Source organism: Xenopus laevis, chromosome 2L (assembly GCF_017654675.1).
Source record: "Xenopus laevis strain J_2021 chromosome 2L, Xenopus_laevis_v10.1, whole genome shotgun sequence".
Taxonomy (NCBI): domain Eukaryota; kingdom Metazoa; phylum Chordata; class Amphibia; order Anura; family Pipidae; genus Xenopus; species Xenopus laevis.
In genome coordinates this window covers 52,292,517-52,320,010 of record NC_054373.1, presented here as the reverse complement: position 1 = coordinate 52,320,010, position 27,494 = coordinate 52,292,517, and the positions used below count along the sequence as shown (strand labels likewise).

At 40.0% G+C, this 27,494-nt stretch overlaps 1 protein-coding gene across 1 annotated transcript; it reads left to right on the top strand.

Moving 5' to 3' along the window:
- The first annotated feature begins 8,962 nt into the window (after positions 1–8,962).
- On the top strand, positions 8,963–10,373 carry LOC108708049. The gene is made up of 2 exons (XM_018246334.2): positions 8,963–9,072; positions 9,766–10,373. Exons 1-2 carry the CDS (start codon positions 8,978–8,980, stop codon positions 10,163–10,165), a joined length of 495 nt encoding a protein of 164 aa, XP_018101823.1. The 5' UTR covers positions 8,963–8,977; the 3' UTR covers positions 10,166–10,373.
- The last annotated feature ends 17,121 nt before the right edge of the window (positions 10,374–27,494 follow it).

Below are 27,494 nucleotides of genomic sequence, written 5' to 3'. Positions count from 1 at the left end.
CATGTCTTATGACCCCGCTTTTCTACCTGACTTATTAGATTTCAGCATTCTATTAGGTAAGAACAAATGCAACAAAATGTGTACCCACGGCTTTTCAAAGGCGCTGGGAATTTAATTGTGTGGAAAGATCCAATAATATTAAAATGTGGAACTGTCTGTTTAAATACGACATTATTTTACTCAATATTGCTGTATTTCTGGTATTGTGGATTACTGTTTTAATCATTAATTTGCCAGTGATCAAGATTAAAAAAAACAGAAACGAATCTGGACCGTTGTGAACAACCCATATATTACTCTTGGTTCAGAATTCTTTTCAACAATTTCCTTTATGTCACCCAACCTCTGGGCACAAGGCAAGCTCTGACCTCTGACTATCAAGCCCTATGTTTTTTTTCAGAATCACCTTGAAAGAAAAAACAGATCACTTCTGCAAAATGTGTGCATTTATGAAAACTAGGGATGCATCAAATCCACTATTTTAGGATTCCGCTGAAACCTGAAGCCTTTGTAAAAGATTCTTTGAATACCAAACCGAATCCAAACCCTAATTCGCATGTAAATTAGGGAAATGGATGAGAAAGAGAACAGCACATGGTAAAAAAAAGTTGACTTCCTTGTTTGTTGATGAAAAGTCACATGATATTTTTGGATTTGGATTTGGTTTGGCCAGTAACTTGGATGCAGCCGAATCTAAATCCTGCTGAAAAAGGCCAAATCTTGGACGAGTCCCGAACCGAATCCTGGATCCAGTGCATCCCTATTAATAACTTGTGGAAAAACAAGACATGGCACTTCAGGAAAGCTGCACTGATTATATAGATTGTATGATACATACAGGTCATTTGCAAATATAACAATCAATATACATTTTGTCAGTGCTGCTCTCCTAAATCATCATGTTAAGTTTTTTTCTGAGAGTTAATATTGAACCTCTGATTTGCTTCAAAGTCAAATCCATTTAAAAAGCACTGCGTATCTTGACAGCGCTATATAAATAAATGATGATGATTTAAAAGAGCTTGCAGCTGCCATCTTTATTTTTTCCAATGTCATTTCACCCTTGGGCTATGGCCCTAGGAGCTATGAACCCACTAAAAACTGTATTTAAATCTAGAGCTGCCCTGAGCCCTGTATCTCCTCCCTCTCCCTCCTCTCGCTCATGACAAAAGAAAGAAGAACTCCCCCTTAGCTCCAACACCTAATTTAGCAGCAGGTGTCCAGCGGTGGGCTGGGGAATTTTTTATAGGCAGCCGAGAGCCACCAACCTAAAGCTGCCACCCTAGGTAATGGCCCTTAGATAACTATATAAAAATAAGGCCCTGGCTATATCTAAATGATTGCCACATGAAGTAGAAACATTTATCGAATTTCAAATTCATGTGAGTTTTTAAAACTCTCCTAAACTCCTATAAATTTGAAATTCAACCAAACGAAATTAACTGTTAAAACCAATTTTTAAAACGACTGGATTCAAGTTTTTTCTCCGAAATGAATGTCAGGAAGGCTGCAAACATTGATCCCTGGACCTCTCCCATTGACTTAAACAGCAATTTGGCAGGTTTTAGGTGGTGAATAGTCGAAAATCGAATCTTCAAGGGCCGGAGTATGATAAATCTCAAAAATCGAATTTGAATATTTTAAAAAACTCGAACCGAATTTGGATAACTCCCTAGTCGAATTTGACATTTTTGATCATAACATTTTTTTGGAAAATTCGAATTTTCAAATCGACCTTTGATAGCTCTACCCCTTAGTGAATAACTACAGAACATCTATAAAGTACAAAAACTATGCAAAAGGTTAAGTGCACATGGTGTGATGTGCGGAGCAGGTTCCGTGTGTAAATGACAGGCTGCATGCTTCCTTCCCTTACCAGAGAGGTGAATGAGTTTACAGTCTCCTGATGCAATATGCAAGAACAAATGCTGATGCAATGTCATACATAGGATAAAAAGTATTGCCCTGTGTAAAAGCTGTAATGTTAAAGGGTTCGAGATAAAGCTCAGAGATAAGGTTGAACTTAATAGATTGGTGTTTTTTGTAACAACTGCTACTACAGTACAGACCCACAAATAATTGTACTGAAAAGCAGGGGGTGAAACTACAGAATGCACAGAGCCTGCGACTGCTCATTGATAAGCAGCTGGAATATAATATGTTCATGGACTTGTTCCCAAAATCTAGGCCTGGGACAACAGTAAACAACACATCTCCCCCCCTGATGGCAGCCCTGTGTGCAATTGAAGTCACAAAAGGGGAGGGGCTTGCTTGGATCAAGGGTTTGGGCATAACTGGAATGTGAGAGCAGATCACAAATTTTGACCATGTGTCGTTTATTTTCAGTTCGGGCTAGGGTTGCAACTTTTTCTTATATTTTTAACCGGCTGGTGTGGGGGCGGGAACAAAAGGGGTGGGGCCATGATGCAAAAGGGGCAGTTCATGACGTAAAAAGGGGTGGGGCCACGACGCAGATTGCTGAAGTTGGAGAAAAAAGCTACATTTACAGGGGATTGGGGCAGGCCGAGGGGTCTTTTTGAAGGGTATTACAAATTTACCGGCAGCTACATATAAAATACCGGCTGAATGGCAACCCGAGTTGGGGCCCTATTGTACTTGTTTGCAGGACCTATTACTCAGGGGGCCAGGTGATCGGTGAGCTGTTGGGGAAAGGCCCATAAATACAGATGGGCATTTTCATTAGGGATGCACCGAATGCACTATTTTAGGATTTGGCCGAACCCTTTCTGAAAATTTGGCTGAATACTGAACCGAACCCTAATTTGCATATGTCAATTAGGGAAACGAGGGGGAAAGAGAGCAAAAAAGTGAAAAAAGTCACATGATTTTTTGGATTCAGTTTGGCCAGGCACTTGGATTCGGCCGAATCCTGCTGAAAAAGGCTGAATGCTGAACCCAATCCTGGATTTCGTGCATCCCTAATTTTCAGCATTTTTATAGCTGAGATCTGCTCCATGTGACAGTGACAGCCGTATACATTCCTGTCACTACCCAGACACGTGGCAGCAACAGTACTTTTTGGTGCTTTCTATGTTGGTATTTTCAGCTGGCAGAGTAAAAACAGGGTGTGGCATTAGCCTTAAAATGATAACTAACACTAGTAAATACTTTTATAATATGAATGTAATTAAATATGACCTGTAGGTCATGCTGATTGTTTCTGCTGAGAGGTTTGTTTTTTGTTTAGTAATTGTTAGTTGAAGTTACTAAACCTGACTGTTTTGCCAAACTGACTGTCCCATCTCAGCCTGTCAGTTAAAGTTTTTTATGTTTACTGACTCCTGCTGCACAAATATGGCAGCCCCCTCATAGACGATCACAGGGAGTCGGATGGGTAATGTAAAAGCATTGGGCAAATACTTTATGGCAAAACTATAAGAAGCATGCAAAGTCAATTTTATGGTAGATGTAAAAAAAGGTTAAATTTCTGGTGTCAGTACCTCTTTAAGAGATGTGTGAGTCCAGCAGCTGAAGGATTAGAGCTTGTGCTGTAGCTGCAGTTCTGGCAGAAAGTGTCTCCCAAATACACTTTAAACTAAAATCGCCAGTTTGAACCCATATGTATCTTTTAACCTGAGTGTCATAACAGGGTCTAAAGTTGTTTACCATTGGATCTCGAGTCACAAATCAGAAACAATGCTGGCAGCAATAATATGTAGTGAAAGTCAAACATCTGGTAGGGGGAACCATAATCATGTTACAGAAACACGGTTTATGTAGTCTTGTATTTCAGGTTCGGGATTGTTGGATAGTTACTTCAAGTTGTACTGAAATGTATATATATACAGTATTTATAATTGCATCCCTCTAAAAATGTAAAACATAAATGCCCTGACCGGCTAAATTGGTGGTAATAAGGATTAAAGGAACAGTAACACAAAAATATGCAAATATCGTAAAGTAAATAAAATATAGTGTACTGTTGTGTTGGACTGGTGAAAATGGTGAATTTACTTCAGAAACACTAGTATAGTTTATATAAACAAACTGCTGTGTAGCCATTGGGGCAGCCATTCAAAGCTGAAAAAGGAGAAAAAGGCACTGGATACAAAGCAGATAACCGATAAGCTCTGTAGTATACAATGGGATTCTTCAGAATGTAGCTGTTATCTACTGTATATCCTGTGCTTGAATGGCTGCCCCCTTGGCTACACAGTAGCTTGTTTATATAAACTATAGTAGAGTTTTTGAAGCAAACACTCCGTTTGTACCAGTGCAGGGAAAAAGTACATTATATCGTCATTCCTTTAAAACACTTTCATTTTTGGTGTTACTGTTGCTTTAACTGAAAAATGGCACAGTGAAAAGACAGTGCCTATACCACATGCAGCAGGGAGTTGCTACACTGGCTTCCCCTCTCTGCATTTCACCCTCTATAATATAAAGGTGATATGTATCATCCACCTTCCAAATACCCACACCCATCCAATAATACATACCCTGCAGTATGGTAGGCAGCAGGACATGGGCAAATCACCCATGTAGCTAGAGAAAGGACTGCAAATAGAAGCACTGTCTATTAATAGAAAGAAACAGGAGAAGTGTTAGCTTTTCAAGAAAATCATGAAATAATTATCATACTAATGAAAATGCATCCTGTTTATGTTACGCCATAAAAATGTAGCCATAAAGCTGAGTCTATTATTTATTGAATGCTTCTTTGTTGATATAATCTCTGTTATATATTTTTTTTACCATCAATCAGAAAATCGCTCACGTAACAGTTTGTGAAAAAATCAAAGTCTTTCCAAAATGTTCCTTTGTAGGTAAAAGGTTAGGAGTACTGAATGTGTTCAGGAATCTGCCGGCTGCCCTTCTACAGAAATGACTCACTCATGGAAACTGCTCTCTCCAGCCAAACACAATGAAGGTGGCGTGGTATTACAGCTGTCATTACCAAGAAGCAGAATCTTGCACTAAGATCATCAATGAAAAAAGTGATTCAAGGTTAACATGGTGCAAAAAAGGGATACTGAAGACACACTTGTGTTAGTATGCGCACATTTTTGTTCTGTAAGGATATCTGTTATGGGAAAAAATGGCTTTTGGTTATACTGAAAACTGTAGTTCAACAACATCTGTAGGGACAATTGTTGGACATACCTACAGCAAACTACCAAAGGCAGCATGATTTGCTTTGGACCATATTTAAACTAATAGCTCTTACTACTGTAATATGTGGATTAGCACAAGAGCCTCCACTCCAGTTTGAAGAAAGCATCTGTTATCAGCCAACTAAGGACGCTGGAATCCTCAACTGCTGATCTTCTATGCCTGATATTAGTCAGTGATCTAATGGTTCTATTTTGTATTGGTCACTATAAAGAAGTGAAATTTCCTCCTGTAAAAATTTTTCACCATTTCGCGCGAAATTCGCGAATTTTTCGGCGAAGCGAAACGGCGCAAATTCGCCCATCACTATTCATTAATAAACATGGTTTATTTAAGGTTTGCTTTCTATCTCAATTTCTCTTGAAATACCCACATATCCCAGGAGGACCCCTCCCCAACAATCCCCTGTACAAAAATCAGTTTAAATGCAAGTATCTCCAGTAACAAAACTATTGTATGAGCTGCTCATCCCCTGCAGCCACACTTGCACCAGCTCACAGAATATTTTGGGAATGACAAGATTATCAGCAAGGACTCATCTCAAAAACAAAGCCTGGTGTCCAATTACCGCCGTTCATGACGAAAAACAGGTCCATGGGGGTTTCCTTGAGGTTAAACCACAGACGTTTACTACGTGACAAGTGCTCGGCAACAAATGGCAACAATAGGAAAGGCAGCAGCACAGTCTTATTCACAGAGCTGATAGATGCTGTGACGGCTGGGCATGTTACGTGCATGTACACAGCATGCTGAGGAGGGATCCGAGTCTTCAAGGGGCTGCCATTGGCTACTGCACTAGGCTAGCCAAAAGGCTTTTTTTTTTAAATAAAATGATTAATAGTTAATTGGTTCTCATTTTCAATCGTTTGTGGTTTTTGAGTAATTTAGCTTTTTACTCTGCAATTTGCAATTTCAGCAATCAGGTTGCTAGGGTCAAATTGACCTTAGCAACCATGCATTCATTTGAATAAGGGACTGGTTCTCATATTTTATTGTTGTGGTTTTTGAGTCATTTATCTTTTTAATCTACGATTAGCAATTTCAGCAATTTTGGTTGCTAGGGTCAAAATTACCTTAGCAACCATGCACTGGAATATGAATAGGAGAGGCCTAAAAGAAAACATAGTAATAAAAAGTAGCCATAAATAAATAAAATCTGTAGCCTTATTTTTAGATGGGGTAAGTGACCCCCATAGAAGAAGAAGCCAAATAATTAAAAGAAATGATAAAAAATTAATAAAGAAGACCCACTGAAAATCTGCTTAGAATTGGCCATTTTATGACATAATAAAAGTTAAGGTAAAGGTGTAACACCAACCAAATTGAACAATGCAATTCGGATATAAATTAAAATCAAAGCTGTGAGTTCAATGAATCTTTGGTTTATTTACACTGGACATGACCGAATAGCCTTATTAAACACTTAACCTTAATGAATAGATGCAGAACACAAAATACACTTTGGGCTGGCATCACAAGACAGGCAAAACTGAACAGATTCAAGCACATTAAACTTGAATGGATTCACTGTACAAGTCGAGTATATATGATATATATATATATATATGAATTGTCTGTGTGTGCAACAGTGGCATATATGTCTGTATATACTGTACATAGATAGAGTTGTGTGTATATATAAAGTGAGTGGTGTATATTTTGCATATAATACACAAAAGCCATGAATATCCTGTAAATTATATCCTTATAAACGGTGAGTTCTGATGTCATCAGTTATAAACAGTGAGTTCTGATGTCATTTCTGTCAAATGACTCATTGAAATTTGTGTATTATAATAAATAAAGTACCCCCAGTTGTAAAATATGAGGATATTAGAAGTTACCTCGGAGTTCCATGACCTGTATAAAAACACTCGGCCTTCGGCCTCGTGTTTTTATATGGTCATGAAACTCCTCGGTAACTTATAATATCCCTATATTTTACAAGAGGGGGTACTTTATTCACTATATATACATATTTAATCTCTGGCATAGGCTAGACCTAGAACAACATGTATAAAGGAATAAACATGTATAAAGGAATAAAATATTCATTGGTAGTTTGATTTTTGAGAATTTATACATTATAACTAATTTTTTAGCAAAGACAAGAATATTATTATAACATCGCAGATTTTTTTTCTCCTCGCGCGCTCCTGCTCTCTCGGCCCGCAGCTCTAAGAATCAGACTCAAGCGTTGTCATGGAGACCAGATGCATTTTTTTCTTTTGGCTGGTGGCGGGCTAGATGGAGTCAAGCAGAACATACAAATAGGCCCCAGGCACTGATTAGAAGCCTGGGCAGAAGGTTAAAAAGTGTGAAATATGACTCTTCTGTGGGGAAGGAGCACTAAAGAAGATTAGTGATGTCACTTGACTAGGAAACTGGGTTTGTGCAGGCAGTACATTTGCATGTGAAAAAAAAGTGGTGCAGTAAGTGATAAAACAAGAAGCCTTAACCTTTTGTTGTCCTTAAGGCTATGGGCACACAGGCTGTTGTCAGCGGCTGTTATCAGGCTGCATATTTTTGCAGGCTGAGAGAAGCAGATCTGCTCAGTGCCCCTGCTTCATTGATTTGAATCTGCTCAGCCTGTGTGCAGACACACACAGCGGAGCTGAAGCTGAGGTCAGTATTTGGGTTGACTATAGCCTGTGTGTGACCGCACACAGGCTGATCGAATTCAAATCAATGTAGCAGGGGTAGCTTCTCTCAGCCTGCAAAAATATTCAGGCTGACAACCGCCTGTATGCCCATAGCTTTAAGGTTTGCTTTCTATATAATTTCTCTTGAAATATCCACATATCCCAGGAGGCCCCCTCTGACAATCCCCTGTACAAAAACCAGTTTGAATGCAAGTATCTACATACACTAACAAAACAAAGAGAGCTGCTCATCTAGGGTTGCCACCTTTGCCAGTGGCTAAACCTGAATAATGTGTGTGGGGCAGATAGCATTGGGTTGGAGCAGTGATTTTGGGGTGGGCATGATGACATCAGAGGCAGGCACAATGATGTCATGGAGCTATGATGCTGGGTCAGGGTTATAACATCACTTATATGCAAATGGATGGATTTCTGTCCAGTTTTCTAAATGTTTTAAATAGGACAGAAAGTTTTGAGCGGACAGCCCTTTGACAAACTGAGATGTCCAGTTGAAAACCACACGGCTGGAAACCCTACCTCTATCTATTCTGCCCGATAAGTAAGACCAATCCTTTAACTACAGGTATGGGATCTATTGTACAGAAATCTTGGTATTTAATTGGTTTTCATTTGGTCAGATTAATGTTCGGGTTTCACAAGGCTGAAAACCGAACAGAAAGATGAGACCCGAACAGGCCTGAGAAAAACCGAACTGTTGGGGTCAAAACCAAACAGGTGGCAACCCTATGCTCATTCCCTAGCCCTGCAGCCACACAGATTATTCTGGGAATGACAAAATTATCATCTCAAAAACAAAGCCTGGTCTCTAATTACCCCCTTTTCATGACAAAAACAGGTTTTTGGGGGTTTCCTTGAGGTCAAACCTCAGACCCTGAACGTTTACTACGTGACAAGTGCTCAGTAACAAATGGCAACAATAGGAAAGGCAGCAGCACAGTCTTATTCACAGAGCTGATAGATGCTGCGACTGCTGGGCATGTTACGTGCATGTACACAGCATGCTGAGGAGGGATCCCAGCCTTCAAGGGGCTGCCTTTGGCCACTGCACTAGGCTAGCCAAAAGGCTTCTGTGCATTCCAACAGTAGTGCGTGATCAGCACATGCCCTGGGCGGTGCTACAGCTTCTACTATGTCACGAGTGGGGCGGGGCTTATTGGCTTTAAAGGACCAAGCTGTGCAAGATGCAGCAAGAGAAACTGGTCACAATAGAGAGTGATCTGACAACTGCAGGAGAACCTCAAGCAGCAGTACTGTGTACCGGCAACTTTTCTTTTGGGTGAGCAGACTTTCACTTTACATTCAATAACCAATGCTTATGCCTTGTGATAGGCACAGCTTATTTCATTATTTATTGAATAATTTCAAGTTGCTCTATTAGACAGAATTATACTATTAGACTTATACTATCAGCTGGAATTGCTAGACATGTGGCATCAGTGCCAACCTAAGGTCCTCCAGCTTTTGCAGCATGAGGATCTGTGCTCAAGTCAGGCTGCAGTTCTGTGATGCATCCCTTTCTGTTCTCTGATTGGGATTTTGAAAGGCAGCAGATGTCGGTTCTCTTCCAGGTTGCAAGTCAGCTGGCTTCTGCTGCAGTGAGAAGTCAGGACTAACACCCAGACACACAGTAATTTCACTAGCAATGATATTTATATAGAAGTGAAAACTGCAGAAATCTTATATTGGAAGGATACTGACAATTGCATTGCATGGAGTGAAGATCCCATTTAATTGGTACAAAAAATCAGAGACGATCAGTGAAAGATTCCTTGAGTTGTATCAAGCGAATATGTATTTAGTTTTCTATATATAGGCAGCAGTGCATTTTAATCATACCATTTTTAAAACAGGAATGTGCACATGCAGAAAATCCTGTTTCCATGTGCTCTAATTGTAGCCTAATTGTATCTGTAACCATCGCCCTTCTGAATGGCACAGTAAATAATAATGAGCCTTTTCTCTCTTGCAGGTTGGATATCCCAAGCTTTTTAACCCATTATGGAAACCATCCACGAACTGATCCCATTTGCCAAAGAGATGCTGAGTCAGAAACCCAACAGAAAAATGGTGAAAATCTACGTGTTGGGCAGTGTGTTAGCCTTGTTCGGAGTGGTCATTGGGCTGGTGGAAACAGTGTGCAGTCCTTTCTCTGGTCGGGAGGACTCAGAGGAAGAGGAAAGAAAGAGGCAAGTGGTTTCATTGCCAGCACCCGTTGCCCAAACAAAGCAAGAGGTGATCTTCGAAAAAAGCAAACCTCACAGCCTTGGGGCAAGAAGCATTGCAAACCGGGGCCATGCATCCTAAGGGCCCACTTTATAAGGAAAAAGACTGAGAGTGGAAATTTAATGTCATGTGGAGAAAGGACGTGAGCGATTGATTGCCTGCGAATGTGACTGTATGGAGATGTTGCAACCTGGACTTATTTATGGCTATTGCTGCTGTGCAGTGGTGCACATGCCCTGTATTGTACCCATATGGAGGTACTGAATGTGTCAAACTCCCAGCTAACCCTTACTTTTTTATATTATAAATGCCTACTTTATTTTGCTTTTAAATAAATACCTTTATTTTATTATAGAACCTGTCTGCCTCTTCATATTCCATTTCACAAACCAGTGTAAACCCACTCATACAGGTTTCAGTATGTAAATGGCTACCCAGACATTTTAAGAAGTCAAGGGGATTATCAATATTCCACTCCATTATTGGATTGTTTTACATGGATTGGGATTTCATTACATAGCCAATTTAGTGTGTGAATAGGGGAAATACAAAAGTATCAGATTACTAATTTTCTGTGGGATTGCACATTCACAAAGTCATTTACTTAGATGAGCTATCATAGAATCTTAGCTTTTCTTAAATTTGATTTTATTTTTGCCTGAACAGTTCTATTATCCAGCTCCAGGAAGGTATTGCACATGTCATAATGTGACATTCATTTAGCATATCAATTGGTAAATTGTTCCCTTCCTTACATGGCCATCTGTTTATCTTACAAATTGCACATTTAACAGAAGAGTCTGCATTGTGAACTCTAGGGGCTCTGACACACAGGGAATATTGTTCACTGACTTATTTCAGCCATTGGAGAAACAGCCAAAAACCCCAAATCGCCACCAATTCGTCTGAATGTAAAACATTAAAGGGGTTGTTCACCTTCCAACACTTTTTTCAGTTCAGTTGGTTTCAGATAGTTCACCAGAAATAACGACTTTTTCCAATTACTTTCTATTTTTTATGTGTGATAGTTTTTATAATACTGAAGTGTAACATGTAATTTTTCACCTTCTGAAGCAGCCCTGGGATGGGGGGGGGGTCGCCGACCCTGTAACTGTTCTAAACTGATACATTTAGTTGATACATTACTTATCTTTGTCCCTGCTGAGCAGAATCTCTGGGTTTCATTACAGGCAGTTGTTAGAATTGATACAATAGTTGCTAATACTATTAGAAATGTATCTGCTGAATGCTGCAAAACTATAACGGTTTACATTCTGAACCTGAATTACTGAGCTGCCAGACTGAAACACCAGAGACAAGAAAATTAAACTTTAAACTTAGATTTTGGAAAAACGTTAGAAAAATAAAAAATGGAAAGCAACTGAAAAAAGTCTTCATTTCTGGTGAACTGAAAAAGTGTTTGGAACGTGAACAAACCCCTTTAAAGAAGAAGGAACTGGTGTTTTCTTTTTATTTTTAGCCCAAACATGCCCCCTGAAGCATATCTATGGAGAAAAAAAATTGTCGGTAATTTCCAACACACAATTAAGTGAATGGGAATTTTTGCACTTCATCACCAGTTGGCATATGCATGTGCCATTAACCTAAAGGTGTTTCTGAACACATACCAATATACTTCATTTCACACGAGTGCTACGTTAGGTATGTGTGGTTGCCAGTAGCAACCATTCACATCTTTCCTTTTATTTCTAGCTTTTAGAAGACTGTTTAAAGCAATTGCTGAAGTTACTAAATGAGCCCTGCAGTTTCCCAGATTGAGGCAAGGCCATGATGCTACTAAGTGATCTTCACAAGAGTGTTTTTGGGGATGGGATCTACACCCCTTGAATGTCTAGCAAATAGAGTCCGTTTCACAAAATAAAGGAAATATGGTTGCCTAGTTATAGCTACACTTTCAGCACAGTACCCGTGCCTGTTGCAACCTGTATAAGATACACACAATATGCACATCTCATAAAGAAGACACAGCACTTTGTATGCATGTACAAACACTAGAGAGGAAGCTGCAGGGGGCCCCCACGAGACCCTAATTCATATACAATTTCAATAAATATTGGTAAAACAGGTCAACCTCTAGAAGACAAGAAGCAGACAAGAAGATTCGGGCTAGTGGTCAGGGGCTAAAATCAGCCTCCGGATTTCGGCAGGCTGATTTCTGCCCCGTCTGGCCCTAGCCTAAAACAAGCATTTCTACTAGAAAGTAGTGTATCTTGGCATAGTTTTAGAAATAAGATCAGGTCACCACTCTGTGCCACTCTGCTGCATGCATTTCCATTGATATGCTCTAGTACAAGAGAACAGTAGAAAATTCATGGATCCACACACACTCTATTTATCTGCAGTCAGGGACGTGGCCCCTCTATATATTCATTTTTCACCACAAAGATCAACGTTTCGGGGGGTTTCAACCATGAAGGGAGGTTGGAAAACCCCCCGAAACGCTGATCTTTGTGGTGAAAAATTAATAAGAAGAGGGGTCACGTCCCTGACTGCAGATAAATACAGTGTGTGCGGATCCGTGAATTTTTTAATGTTGCTAAGGGACCTTGCTGGGCCGACGGAGAACCAGTTCAGGAAAGTGAAGAGGCGGGAGAGCGGTAGATATAACATATAACTAGTACAAGAGAAGGCAAATGCTCTTCTCGAAACAGATGGCTGTGCCTGCAATTGCAACTAAGGAAGGTCCCACTGCCTTTGTATGGACTTTATTATTTTTTTATATTCATAATCAGGAATATCGATATACACCTTGAAGTTTTTTGAGAATATATTAGATGATAACAGGTGGTCATATACCAGCAGCTGCTCTTAATACTTCTGCTACACAAGACCATGGCCTTTATATCTTCCTTAATCCAGCTTTTGCTATTCCCCCCCCTTGTATTAATTGTCCAGATTGGAACCCTTCATAGCCCTGGAGAACTTTTCTAGTTGAAGTGGTGAATGGCATTAAGCTCACATTATCTCCCTGACTTGACTTATTAAGCATAAGCACTTCTTAAACCATTTGGCCATTTAGCTGGAAAGGACCTTGTGGCTAATACTACAGATTATCTTTTTTTAGCTAATCTTCTAACTCAATGGAAGAGTATGGGCACTGCTAATTTTTACTATGGTTACTTTTCCTCAGTAATAAAAGCAATACATTAGAGCATTGGGAGATGTTAGATACAAATTAATTCTGGAACGATGTTCAAATCAAATCAAATCACTTTAAAAAAAAATATTTCAAGGGGCAGGATGCTTCCACTTTTCCACAATCAGAACAGGAAAAGAAAGATCTGTGTCACCAGCATAAAGATGAAAAAGAACCAGTTTTATGTGATTAGGTCACCAAGAGATAGAATGAAAAGAGGGAAGAGAAAACCCCCTAAAACAGACCCTTGGGGGACACTTAGAATACTTAGAAATTAGCTGAGTGCTGAGTAGGAGCTCCTTCTCACAAGACCTTAATATAGCCCGAACATAAGCATTTATCTCTTGTTTCCAGCAGCTCAGGCAAATACTCAAATCTGAGAGGAATCTGGTGCTGAAAAATGGGCAAGAAGAAACCCAGAGACCAGAATACCACGATGTTCCTGTACCTGCAGCGTTCCCAGCCACAGAACCACCAGGCCGCATCCCAAGATGGCTCTGAAAGACTGAGTGCGCATCATGAAGGAGGCCAACAGAGCGACCCTCCCTCCTCGCTGTCGCACGATTCTGAAAGCCCACACAGTCCACACGCAGGTCAGTCTCCTAGTAAGGATTCGGAGCAGGGCATGCAGCCAGTAACAGCCTCTATTTTGAGCAGTTACAAAACTCACCACGATAACCCGAGCTGTGTCAGGGGCGGTAGCCACAGCTATTAAAGAGCTACAAAGGGATATTAGTGAACTGGGGGACAGAACGGATAAGCTAGAGACTGTTACTGATGATATGATCCAAAGGATAGCTTTTTTGGAGGATGAAAATATCTCATTAAGGGATGATGTGGCACAATTTAGGGACACATGAGGATCTGGAAAATAGGTCCAGGATACAGAAACTAAGGTTCAGAGGTGTCCCGGAGGGGGTCTCAAGCTCCGATATCCCCAAATATCTGCACAATTTATTTTCCCAATTGTGCCCTGACAGAACTCCGGCGTTTGGATAGAGTGCATCACTCTCTGGCACCTAAACCTCCTGAGAATAAACCGCCAAGAGACATAATTGTGCGTTTTAATTTTTATGAGGGCAAAGAGTAGATTTATGCCAAAACACGCACTATGCCAACTGTTGATTTTCGGAATCACTCATTGCAAATATTTGCTGACTATCTCCGGTCGCATTGGCCAAGCGTAGAGAACTTAAACATATAACTGAGGGATTCGAAAATTCCTTACCGCTGGGGATTCCCCTTCAAGTTAATTGTTAACCACCAAGGCATAATGCATACATTGTTAAATCCAGCTAAGGGGGAAAACTTCTTGTGGCTCTTGGCCTTCACTCACAAACCCCGATCTCATCGCCACGGCACTCCCCATATGAATCACCTCTGACTCCTCAATGGACCAAAGTTACCTCGCCATCAAAACGCCCAAGGTTGACCTTAAGCCCATCACCTCCAAGAAGAGAATCTTAACTGAATACTTCATGCCAGGTCCAGACTGAGAATTAAAATAGGGCCTGCCATTTCAAGTACACAGAGGCCCAAACAGCTCCCACCAGCCCACTAAATACTGACTTTCTATGGCACCTTATAGCAGCCCCTCTGGCATTTGCCAGAACCCACAGATTGCCAGTCCAGGCCTGCTTCATGCGGTGTTGATGCATTCTACATTATCTCAGTTACTAAGCTACCGAAGGTCAAGAGATGGGCAACTTACCCAGGACAGATCATTCCCATTGGATTTTCACCCTTCCCTATATAGAGCCCTAGGCTCTATCAGGCTCTTAAATGACTGCATCTCAGCCAATATAACTCTTTTCCAAAATGTTGCCTGGCCACATAGGCCACTTTTCAATCTTTTATTATCCTGGTTTTGTTAGGAGGTTATACTTGTTTGCATTTTTATTTCTTTCAGCCTTGAAGAGTGCTTTCTCTAATTGTTCTTTATTACAGAAATGTATAGCATTTGTTGATTTTGATGTTATTACCTGTCCACTTCGTTTAAGCAAACGGATACAAGACTTTATAAATGTTAAATACTTGTGTACTACCAGAGGGTTGTCCTATTATGCCCAGAGCTGCAGGACCCCTATACTTATTCAATATGATTAAATTAATCTCACTAAACGTAAAGGGCCTAAGTAGTACCACTAAAAGGTATCTAGCCCTGAAAGAAATTAAAACTCTAAAAGCGGACATCGCTTTTATACAGGAAACCCATTTTGATTCATCTAGGCCCCACAAACTGAGTTCTAAGCATTATCCTATTGGGTATTATGCATCCAATCCAGATCCAATCCAATCCAGAAAAAGGCAGGAGTGGCCATATTAATCCATAAAGACTGCCCTCTGGTGGTGAATCAAGTTACTGTGGACCCACAGGGTCATTATTTATTATTAGCAACTACTTACATGGGGACATCATTGAATCTGCTGAATATCTATTCACCAAACAGATGCCAGAAAGCGTTCATTTGAAAGGTTCTAAATAAAACAGCAGGCCATCACAGCCCTTTCTTAATTATGGGAGGGGATTTTAACATGTCCTATTCCCAAGTTATGGACCGCTCCCATCAAGCTTTAGATCGAATCTCACATAATATTTTCACAAATTTTAGACAGATTATGAAGCAACACTCCCTATTTGATGCATGGAGAATCAATCATCCTAGCGATAGGCAGTATACATTCTACTCCAATCCCCACAAACTAAATACCTGCATAGACTACTTTTTGTGTCTCACATGCATGCTTAAGGTTGGATACACCCTATTACATGGTCTGATCATTCCCCAATTAACATACAAATACAATTAATGGCCCCTCCTCCTAGGGAGCCGCATTGGAGTCTAAATTAATCCGTATTCCATGACCGAGATGTAGTTAGTCAAATTGAGCAATCTCTTAAGGCAGTGATCCCCAACCAGTAGCTCGCGAGCAACATGTTGCTCACCAACCCCTTGGATGTTGCTCCCAGTGGCTTCAAAGCAGGAGCTTATTTTTCAAATACTGGCTTGGAGGCAAGTTTTAGTTGCATAAAAACCAAATGTACTGCCAAACAGAGCCTCCTGTAGGCTGCCAGTCCACATAGGGGCTATCAATAGCCAATTACAGCCCTTATATGGCACCCCAGGAAGTTTTTGCATGCTTGTGTCCACAACTCTTTTTATTTTTGAGTGTGGCTCACGGGTAAAAAAGGTTGGGGACCCCTGTCTTAAGGAGTATTTTCAATTGAATGAGGGTACAGTTCAATCTTTGCCAACCTTATGGGAAGCGCACAAAGCCGCAATCAGAGGTCAATTTATAGCATTAACAGCCCAAAAAAAGAAACAATACATGGCTAAATACAAAACCACACTCAATCATCTACACACACTAGAGACCGTATACAATACCTCTCATTCTGAGAACATACCAGAACAACTCAAAGACACTAGGCAAAAATTAAAAGACCTAAAGTACAAAGAGGCTGAAAAATCTATGCTCTGGACGAAACAATTGTATTAAGAAAAAAGGGGACAAACAACATACTTTGTTAGCAAACAAATTAAGGGATAAAAAAATCTCCTCTAGATTCACGTTGAACAAAACCACTACAGGTCAACTAACCTATAATCCAGATCAAATTAGACAAACTTTCCAGGATTTCTATCTTAAACTCTATAATTTAAATCAAGACCACTCTAGGCAAACAGATATGGATCCAAATTCCTTTATTAACTTTCTGAATGAGGCAAATCTACCAAAATTTTCAGAACTCGACTTGGAATCACTTAATAGTCCCATCTCAGTGGAAGAAGTAGTGGATACCCTTAAGTTAATGCCCCACGCCAAAACCCCAGGCCCTGATGGCCTTCCGTATAAATATTATACATATCTTTTCAACGTATCTTACGGAATTATTCAATAAATATCTGCAAACACTACCCTCACTTCATACCTATCTCTAATCCCTAAGGAAGGCAAGGACCCAACATTGTGTACAAACTATAGGCCCATTGCCTTATTAAATTCAGACTTAAAGCTCTTCTCAAAATTTTAGCCAATCAACTAGCTCCTATTCTTTCTCACCTCATTCATAAGGACCAGGTGGGTTTTATAGATGGTCGCAAGCAGGGGACAACACCAGATAGACAATAGATTTGATTGAAATAGCCAAAAGACAGAATTGTCCCATGCTCCTTCTGGGGTTGGACGCAGAAAAGACTTTCAATAGACTTAGTTGGCCCTTTCTATTTGCTCTCCTATGACATTTAAACCTATCTGGCCCTTACTTGACAGCCATACAAAGCCTATATCATAACCCTTCAATTTACCTCAAAATGCCAGGTTAATCAGATAACCCTATTTCAATCTCAAATGGGACCAGGCAAGGGTGCCCTTTGCCCCCATTATTGTATGCTCTCAGTATAGAACCCTTAGCAGCAATAATTCGAAATAGCCCAGATCACGGTTGCAAAAAAAACAGTATAAGATCTCTTTATTTGTGGACGATGTATTGCTAACAATTACTAACCCCCTGTTGTCGCTGCCCTCCTTACATAAAGTTTTGGAGAAATATGGGTCACTTTCAGGGTATAAAGTCAATATCAACAAAACTGAAGCACTTTCTCTCAATATACCCCAAAGCATGGTGGAAATTCTAAAATCTAAATTCAAGTACAATAATAATATATTAAATTAATAATAATTTTATCACATATTTGGGCACAAAACTCACTTTGTCATACAAAAATGTATATGATTGCAATATCTCTCCTTTATTCCAACAAGTCAAGGAAACATTGCAGCGATGGACTAGCCATACCCTTTTTTGGTTCGGAAAGATAGCAGAAATCAAAATGACTATACTTTCTAAGTTTCTGTACCTGTTCGAAACATTGCCAATTCCCTTTCCTACCAAAGCATTTATGGATTTACAAAAATCTCTCCACAAGTTTATATGGGGCAATAAAGGTCATCGAGTATGTAAGGCAACGCTAACTAATTCCACGAAAAATGGAGGTCTGGGAGTCCCAATCCTACAAAAGTATTACGAAGCTCAAATACACCAACTACTGTCCTGGTCCCATTGGGAGCCCAACCCAATATGGGCATGTATTGTGAATGATGTTTCTCAGAGAGGTCATCTCAACTCAAGAATATAGTCACCCAACACAACCCCCACAACTGACCTCCTTAAAACTATGCAGCAGATGTTCACGGTGTGGAATAAATTAAAACTCAAAGCCGGTCTAATATCAACTTATTCGCTGAACACAATATATCTGAACAACCCAAACTTCATTCCTGGGACACAGCAGGACTATTGTACTAGATGGCAACAGACAAATCTCTTTACTGTAAGAGATCTGATAGACAAGCCTACAACCACGTGTCTGATTCTCGAAAACCTGAAGCAAAAGGCTCCGAATATAATGATAAAGCTTTTTGAATATCTACAGTTACGTCATTTCACCCAGCCCTATATCCACCAAGCAAAAACATTGCTTTCTACATCTTTTCTTTTGAAATTCTTGCAGCAGTGGGTTTACCACAAAAATGGCTAATTCCAAAAATTTATAATTCACCAGCATCCGTACATGGTCAAATGGGCCAGAGCCCTCACACTACAACCGACAGATGAAGATTGGTCTTTAATTTGGGCAAATGCTGGAAGAATGGTCACATGCATTAAACAAAAAGAAAGCCTATATAAAGTCCTTATATACTGGTACCAAACATCAGATAAGCTACACGCAATCTTTCAGAACCATCCTAACTCTTGCTGGAGGCAATGTGGGAACTCCACTTCATATATTTTGGACTTGCTCTAGGTTACAGAAACTGTGGGATGATACTGCAATCTTACTAACCAAGCTAACTACTTGCACCCTTACCAGGGAGCCACTCACTTACCTTTTGGGTAAACCTTTCTGTGGGTTGCCCAAGCAGACCCAATCTCTGGCCAATCATGTACTAATGGCCACACGTATGGCCATAGCAACCAAATGGAAGTCCCCAAACCCTCCAACAATATCGGAGGTAATCACTAGAGTTAATAGCAATAAAATATTTGAGGAAAGAATAGCTTTTCTATAAAAAAAAATCCCAACTATCTGAAGATTTGGTCTGCTTGGATAATAAAATTGTATTACAATTTTATTTCCTAATTTTTTTTATCCCCCCCCCTGAAAATACCTTGAAAATGTTGTATGATTGTAAAACTTGCTTATTATTGCTAAATAAAAATCATTAGTTACAAAAACATAAATAAATTAGCAGGTGAAGAACCATGATATAGCAGAACCAATGATACCAATTAAACATTTAGAGGTATTTTTAAAAACTTCATCAAAAGATGCAAAAAGTTGAAGGAGTGTGAGTGGGGAGTGTCACTGGTACTTAGCAGTATAAATATCCCTGTTGCCCATCAAATTGTTTCAGAACAGATTGCGGGGTCAAGAAGATGGTTGGTTTGCTGGAAAAATGGTGGAAAAATCGGTTATAGGAGCCAGGAAGGGACATGCAGCAGTAAAATTGGTCTTTAGTTATCATGAAAAGTTGGATTATAGGAGGGTTTCTTAAAGGACATGTAACGGCAAAAGAATAAAATCCCATTTTTACTTTATTTAATGAAAAAGGAACCTATCTTAAATACACTTAGATTAAAAAATGTGTACCGTTTTTACAAGAAACCTGACTGTATGTAGTGAAATTCTCCCGTCATTTACGGGTTCAAAGTGGAGACAATTATGGAAATCTGAGTATACAAGTATCATCCATGTTTCTCAGTTCTGCTATATATTGTTGACAGTAACTCGTAAGACACGTTGTTTTGTGACAAAGAAAATATTAACAATGAAATAAAAAGAAAAAAGCAATCTTGGAATCACAGTGCTAGCCATGAATGGGTAAGTAAATCGATACCTAATACATTTAGTTTTGAACCTAAACCTGAAAGGGACAGATTGTCGAGAGGCCAACTTAACTTCTAGATACATGGAAGCATTCCCATGACATCCTCTATCATTTATAATGATAAAAGATGGCTTGGTAGAGAGCCATGATGCCTATAATCTAGGAAACAATCATACTTATGAACAGTAGGGGGAGCTCCCGCCTTACTCCCCAGCTGTGCAGAACTTGTTTTTCAACCATGCAGCTTTGTTTGTTTCCGTGTAGTAGAGCAGTCGGTGACTGTGTAGAGATTTGTATTGGATTTTATTTTTGCCTTTACATCCCCTTTACTGTAATTCCAGCTGCAAAGACAAAGGTCATGGAGCCAGACTTAAAGGACCAGTAACATCAAAAAAATTTTTTTTAAAAAAATGAAATGAAAAAAAAAAAACCACCAAGACAAATTATACTTCAAAATCACAAAGTCTTTATTAAAAAATAACTTACCAAAACTCTGCTTCCCCTCCTCTTCAGAATAGGCGACAGGTTTACCATCCATCGTGCAGCGCTCGATTCTTCTCCCTTGCTATTCTACTGACAGCATGCGACTTGGTAGCCCCCTGGATATTGCTCCCACAGGCCAAGGCATGAGCTTCTTCCCTGGAAGCAGGACCACCATCAGAAATCGCAGGGCCCCATACAACAAAATTTCCTGGGCCCCCTGGGCTGCACCCACTGCAAGCCCCACCTACAGGTCCGCCCCCCACCACACAGTAAAAAAACAAAAAAATATTGGTGGCTAGGGTTCCCACATGTTAATAAAAAATAAAAAGATATTGGTGGTCAGGGCCCCCCCTAAAAAAACATTTGTGGCCAGGGCCCCCCCATTAAAAAATATTGGTGGCTAGGACCCCACATGAGAAAAAAAATTGGTGGCTACGGCCCCCTCGCCCACATTATGAGAAAATTGATGGCCAGGTCCCCTTAAACGTCCATGCCTTCCAGAAGTCAGCAGCTTTCAGAAAGATGGGGGGCCGGCTAATCAAGTAAGTGTGGCGTGGCCGGGCCCCCCTTACCCTCAGGGCCCCCTGCAACTCTTCCCCCTCCCGATGGCTGCCCTGCCTGGCTCAGCCCGGTACTCTCAACGTTCAGAGAATTACCCATTCCTTTGAATTGGTAGCAGTAACAGAGGGAAAGCACATTTCAACCACTGTAGTTATCCCCTCTCCCTAGCAATGAAATAATAATAATAGGTGGGAAGTTTGTTCCAGGTCTCATAAGAAGCAATTACAGGATTGATGTGAAAAAAGAGCCCAGAACAGACAAGTAAATGCAGCCACTAGCTGGGAACACAGTTTACATTGCTTCCTAGATGTGCTGTCAGCTCACTTGTCAGTTTGGCCTTATGTATTAAAGGGGTTGTTCACCTTCAAACAACTAGTTGTTTTCAGATAGATCACCAGAAATAACGACTTTTTCCAATTACTTTCTATTTTCTACGTGTCACCTTTTTTCTAATATTGAAGTGTAAATTGTCATTTTTCCCCTTCCAAAGAAGCTCTGGGAGGGGGGGTTGCCGACCCTGTAAACTGTTCTAAACTGATACATTTAGTTGATACATTTCTTATCTTTGTCCCTGCTGAGCAGAATCTCTGGGTTTCATTACAGGCAGCTGTTAGAATTGATACAATACAGTAGTTGCTAATACTCAAGAGATGCTGCTGAGAAATGGATCAACTAAATGTTGCAAAATTGTAACCGTTTAGAGTCTGAGCCTGAATTACTGAGCTGCCAGACACAAATACCAGACAGGGACATTCAACCTTTAACTCAGATTTCGGAAAAACAGTAAAAAAAATTAGAGTAATTGAAAAAAGTCTTTATTTCTGGGGAACAATCTGAAAACAACTGAACTGAAAAAAGTGTTTGGAAGGTGAACAACCCCTTTAACTTCCTTGATGGAACTGATCTTCCTGCAGCAGCCCCACGATTTTCTGAGTGATCCTATACTTATTAGGATGTGGATTCAGTTTAGTCTGCAGCAAAAAAATATGCGTGGGGGAGAGCAATCTACTTCAAAGAATAAATAATAGTTTAGTAGAAAGCAACACTTTAGGTTAATTGCTATATAAATTGCAGTATATTTCTGATAAAATTATGATTTGAAAAAAAAATCACTATGCAATGTATTTCAGCATTTCTTCTCTTGTTAAATTTACCATGAAATAACAATGTGGAGACAGCGCTCTCATCTGGTCATTTATGGTCACAACCATGAAACTATTACACTACGTCCCTAGCAATAAACTGTACAGGTATGGGATCCTGAATGTTTGGCACCTGGGGTTTTCCGGATTATGGATCTTTCTGTAATTTGGATCTTCATACCTTAAGTCTACTAGGAAATCATGTAAACATTAAGTAAACACAATAGGAGTGTTTTTACTCCAATAAGGATTAATTATATTTTAGTTTGGATCAAGTACAAGCTACTGTTTTATTATTACAGAGAAAAAGGAAATCATTTTTAAAAATTTGTATTAACTGGATAACATGGAGTCTTTCAGAAAAGGCCTTTCTGTAGTTTGGAGCTTTGTGGGTTATAGGTTTCCGGATAACGGATCCCATACCTGTATAATAAACTATATCACATAGAAAGATCCTCCATGTGCATTATTGAGATCAATAGACAAGCAGCTGGCACTCTCAATGTCGTGGGTGGTCAGGACAACATCTTCCTAGCTCCTCTATCCTTTTCCTAGCTCCCTGGATCTTCTATATGAGAGCTATGTTTTGATACATAAGGGCAAAAGTATACCCAAGGGGCAATGGCGGTCCAGGAGGGCACTCGAGGGCACTCGAGTCTCTTATGAATTTTCAGGAAGATGTAGAACAGGTGTAACGGGACTATTTACCTGGAGAAACTTAGCCAAGGTCTCATCTATTATTCTAAAATCTAAAGAACATATGAATAAATCTGATAGCTTTCTAACCTTGCTCACTTCCGTTATATAGTATATAAAGCATTCTATCCATGACCACCAGGGCTCCCCTTCTATCTGCAAACTTTTAATCTTTCATTTTGCATTAAAAGGGTTGTACACCTTTAAATTAACTTTTAGTATGATGTAGATATTGATGTTCTAAGACAATCTGCAATTGGTCTTGTTCAGCAGCTCTTCGGTTTGGTATTTCAGCACCTATCCAGTTCCTAGAGTCTTATTTACCCTTGCAACCAGGCAGTGGGTTTAACAAGAGACAGGAATATGAATACAGGATGGCCTGCATAGAAACATAAGTAATTAAAAGTAACAATAGCAATAAAATTGTAGCCTCGCATTGCTATAGTTTTTAGAAGAGAATAATCCAGAAGCACATGAAGAATTTCAAAAAATTATTTAAAAAAATGGCAAAAGTGGATTATTTAGCACAAATACATCAGCAAAAAGGGGCAACAACAAGGCTTGAAAGGGGCCTGTTTTCTAGGTGCCAATTTTTGGACTTTTTTTCTACTGGTATACATTACTGACCCCATTGCAAGGGAAGGGTCTTTTGGTTAAGCACCCTACACTTCCACAAGTATAACTTTTTAAGGTAGGTTGAACACTCCAATATTAAGCAGAGCTATAGTTTTTGGTTACCGGTGTCAGCGACCCCCTATGAAACCTGGATAGAGTCACAAGAGCAAATAATGTAAAAACTATAAAAAAATAAACAATTGCAAAGTTGCTAGGAATAGGCCATTCTATAACATACAAGAACTTTACTTAAAGGTGAATCACCACTTTATGCCTTTTTAAAGGAACAGTTACACCAAAAAATTAAAGTGTTTTAATAAAAATATCATGTAGTGTTGCCCTGCACTGATAAAACTGATGTGTTTGCTTCAGAAACACTACTATAGTTCACATAAACAAGCTGCTGTGTAGCAATGGCAGAAATTGAAAAAAGTCTATATGGCACAGGTTAGATAGTGGATAACAGATAACACCATTATGTTCTACAGAGCTTATCTGCTGTCTGCTGTGTAACCTGAGCCTTTTCTCCTTTGAATGGCTGCCCCCATTGCTACACAGCAGCTTATTTATATAAACAATAGTGGTGTTTCTGAAGCAAACACAGTAGTTTTACTAGCACAGGGCAACACTGCAGGGGGCCCCAAAAATGTTGTTGTATGGGGCCCTGTGATTTCTATTGGCGGCCTTGTTAAATGGAAGATGTCCCAATCCCAATTTGAAGATATCGTAGTCTGTGTTGGGTTAAGCCCGACAATACAGAAAAACCGAGCGATTTGGGAGATGATTTGGGGGTTTAGCTCGATTTTATCACAAACAAAATCTAACAAAATAATGGTCTTTGGCACAAATGCTGCATGTAGAGAGGGAGTTTTTCTAGAGATTTTAAAAGATTGAGCTCTTATACATCTTCTAGGCAAAAGAAGCTCCCCCAAAGGCTGCATTGGACCTAACTGTCATTCAAAATCTGACTCATTACATACACCGGGATTTTAGTGCCTTATCTTACAGATATTTTCAATCAAACCTTGACCACAGTCCAGCAACCAGCATCCTTTAATGAGGCCACAATAATCCTACTTTTAAAACCAGGAACGAATCCCACCTTGCACGCGTCCATTTCACTTATAAATTCGAACTCTAAAATCCTAGCAAAGGTTCTAGCTAGACGCCTTAACTGTGTCATAACATCGATTATAGCTCCAGATCAAGTTGGTTTTATGCCCCACAAAGCAGCTGAACTAAACATTAGGAGGCTCTATACCAACCTAACAATCACTCATGACAATGTAGGCACCAGAGTCGTGGCGTCATTAGATAATGAGAAAGCCTTCGACTCGGTAGAGTGGGCATATCTTTGGGAAACGCTGAAAGTTTTTGGTTTCCAAAAAAAATTTCTAATATGGCTGCAAGCCCTGTATAATAAACCCACGGCCAGGATCTTATCCAATCTAGAACTGTCCAACCCCATTACACCATCTAGAGGTACTCGTCAAGGGTGTCCTCTTTCACCCATTCTATTCGCCATAGCAAGGGAACCTCTAGCATGCTTAATTAGAGCCAGTAAGGAGGTCAGAGGTTTTGAGTTGGGGGATATTAGGGAAAAAATCTCTTTATTTGCAGACAATACCCTATTATATCTTCATGACCCAGGTCCATCTCTACAATGTGCTTTGCACCTAATAAATGTGCATACTCTTTACTCGGGCCTAAGAATGAACTGGGCTAAGTCATCTATACTGTTTTTAGATCCCAGGGCGGTGGAAGCCATGTATCCTAATTTCCCACTGGCGCGAGTTTGTACTATGAGATAATTGGGAATTCACATTCACCCACAACTGGAAAAATATAAGGAGCTAAATATTGATCCTTTAATGCTACATCTCCAAAAAGCTATTGATAAATGGTTGAAACTCCCACTTTCTCTGCTTGGCAGAATAAACTTGTTTAAGATGAAATTCTTACCAAGATTTCTTTATATAATTAGACAGTCACCCATATGGATCCCTGCCACTTTGTTCCAACAACTATGTAGCCAATTTACTAAGCTATTACTGGTCACCTGGGCCTGTGAGGGTCAAATACAAATCGCTAATTCCTCCACTTACAGAAGGTGGGCTGGCAGCGCCTGACATGCAGGGTTATTTTCTAGCTTGGCAGCTGGTACCTCTGGGGTGGTGGCTCTGCCCTCATACAGAGGATCCAGTGACTCTGTTGGAAGCCCAAATCATAGGCTCGTTAGAAGGGCTGAGAAACTTTATTTACAGAAAGGCATCCCCATTATCCATTCTACCCCAATGATGGATAATGTTGTTAAAGCATGAAGATAAGGTTGTGTTAGACATGGGAAAAACCCACAGGGCATATCCCCGCACACTCCTCTTTGGTATAACAAAAACCTGGCACAACTTACCTCAATTCCGGATCCGCAGAATTGGGCACAACACAGGGTTAAGTATATAGGGGATACTGTATATATGAAAACAAAGTTTTGCTTACCTTTCAGCAGCTAAAGGCCAAATTCAACCTGCCTAATAGGATGCCTTTTCGCTACCTTCAGTTAAGGCATGCCCCCTCTCAACAATTTCATGCAGGAATCCCTCAAATAGAAACATCACCTTTGGAGGACTTGGTTTGGAAAGAGAATCTTAAAAAAACCCTATCAACCATTTGCGGGAAGGTAAACACGCAAACAACACACAACAGAACAGTGGGAAAGTATTTTGTCTGCCTCTCTACGCCAGGGATCCCCAACCTTTACAACCCATGAGCAACATTCAGAAGTAAAAGGAGTTAGGGAGCAACAACAGCATGAAAAATATTCCTGGGTGCCAAATAAGTGCTGTGATTGGCCATTTAGTAGACCCCTATGTGGAATGTCAACCTACATTGAGGCTTTGTTTGGCAGTACATCTGGTTTTTATACAACCAAAACTTGCCTCCAAGCCTGGAATTCAAAAATAAGCACCTGCTTTGAGGCCGCTGGGAGCAACATCCAAGGGGTTGGAGAGCAACATGTTGCTTGTGAGCTACTGGTTGGGGATGACTGCTCTACGCCCTTTAATTAGATCCCGGGACAGGCTAATACAGTTTAAATACCTTCACCGTGCATATTTCACTCCATATCTCTTGCACAAAATTAACCCAGCATTTTCTGACCTATGTAATAGGTGTAAGAGCACTAAGGCGGACTTTTACCAGATGGTGTGGACTTGCCCTCTGATACAGGCCTATTGGACAGAAATTGCTGACTATCTCTCTCAACTAATGGCCTTACCTATTGAAAACCTAACAGTCTAACTTCTTAACTTCCTAAGAGACACAGTGATCTCGGGTTCGGAAAAAATTCTGCTCACCTTCCTACTTTTCCAAGCTAGGAAAGCAATAGCTATTAAATGGAAGGAACAACAACCTCCAACTCTTAACTTCTGGATAAGCCTGGTGGAGCAGACAATACCAGTTTTGGAACAAATCTATACAGCCAGAGAATGCCCCTCCAAGTTCACCAATATCTAGACGCTATGGATTTTAAAAAGTGAATCCTATACAAACAGGAAGCAATCTTCGCCAATCCCAGAGCTTGACTGGCTTGACTCTATAGGTTAAAACAAGATGACTGTGGTTGTGCCAGTGTTCCTTGATAGGGGGTAAATACTGTTTATAGGCAGCAAATTGCCCAGGTTAACTGTGTGCAGGGACACTATCGGGGGAATGTAATAAAAATCGCTAACGGAAAAACTATTCGCAATGCGAAAAGTTATGCCTTTGCGCGAACAAATTTTGCTTTGTGCGAATTTAATATAGCTTTTGCGAGCCCGGAAACAGTTTAGCGACCACTTCTGACAGTGAAAGACCGTTTGCGAATTTTATAGTTTGCGCCAATGCGCAGTCAATGTAATAAAACTTCTTACTGAAAAAGTCGTTATGTTT

Coding starts and splice junctions, on each gene's coding strand:
- LOC108708049 (XM_018246334.2), top strand. CDS start 8,978: ATGCAGCAAGAGAAACTGGTCACAATAGAGAGTGATCTGACAACTGCA. Junction 9,073..9,765: donor ACCGGCAACTTTTCTTTTGG/GTGAGCAGACTT, acceptor TCTCTCTTGCAG/GTTGGATATCCCAAGCTTTT.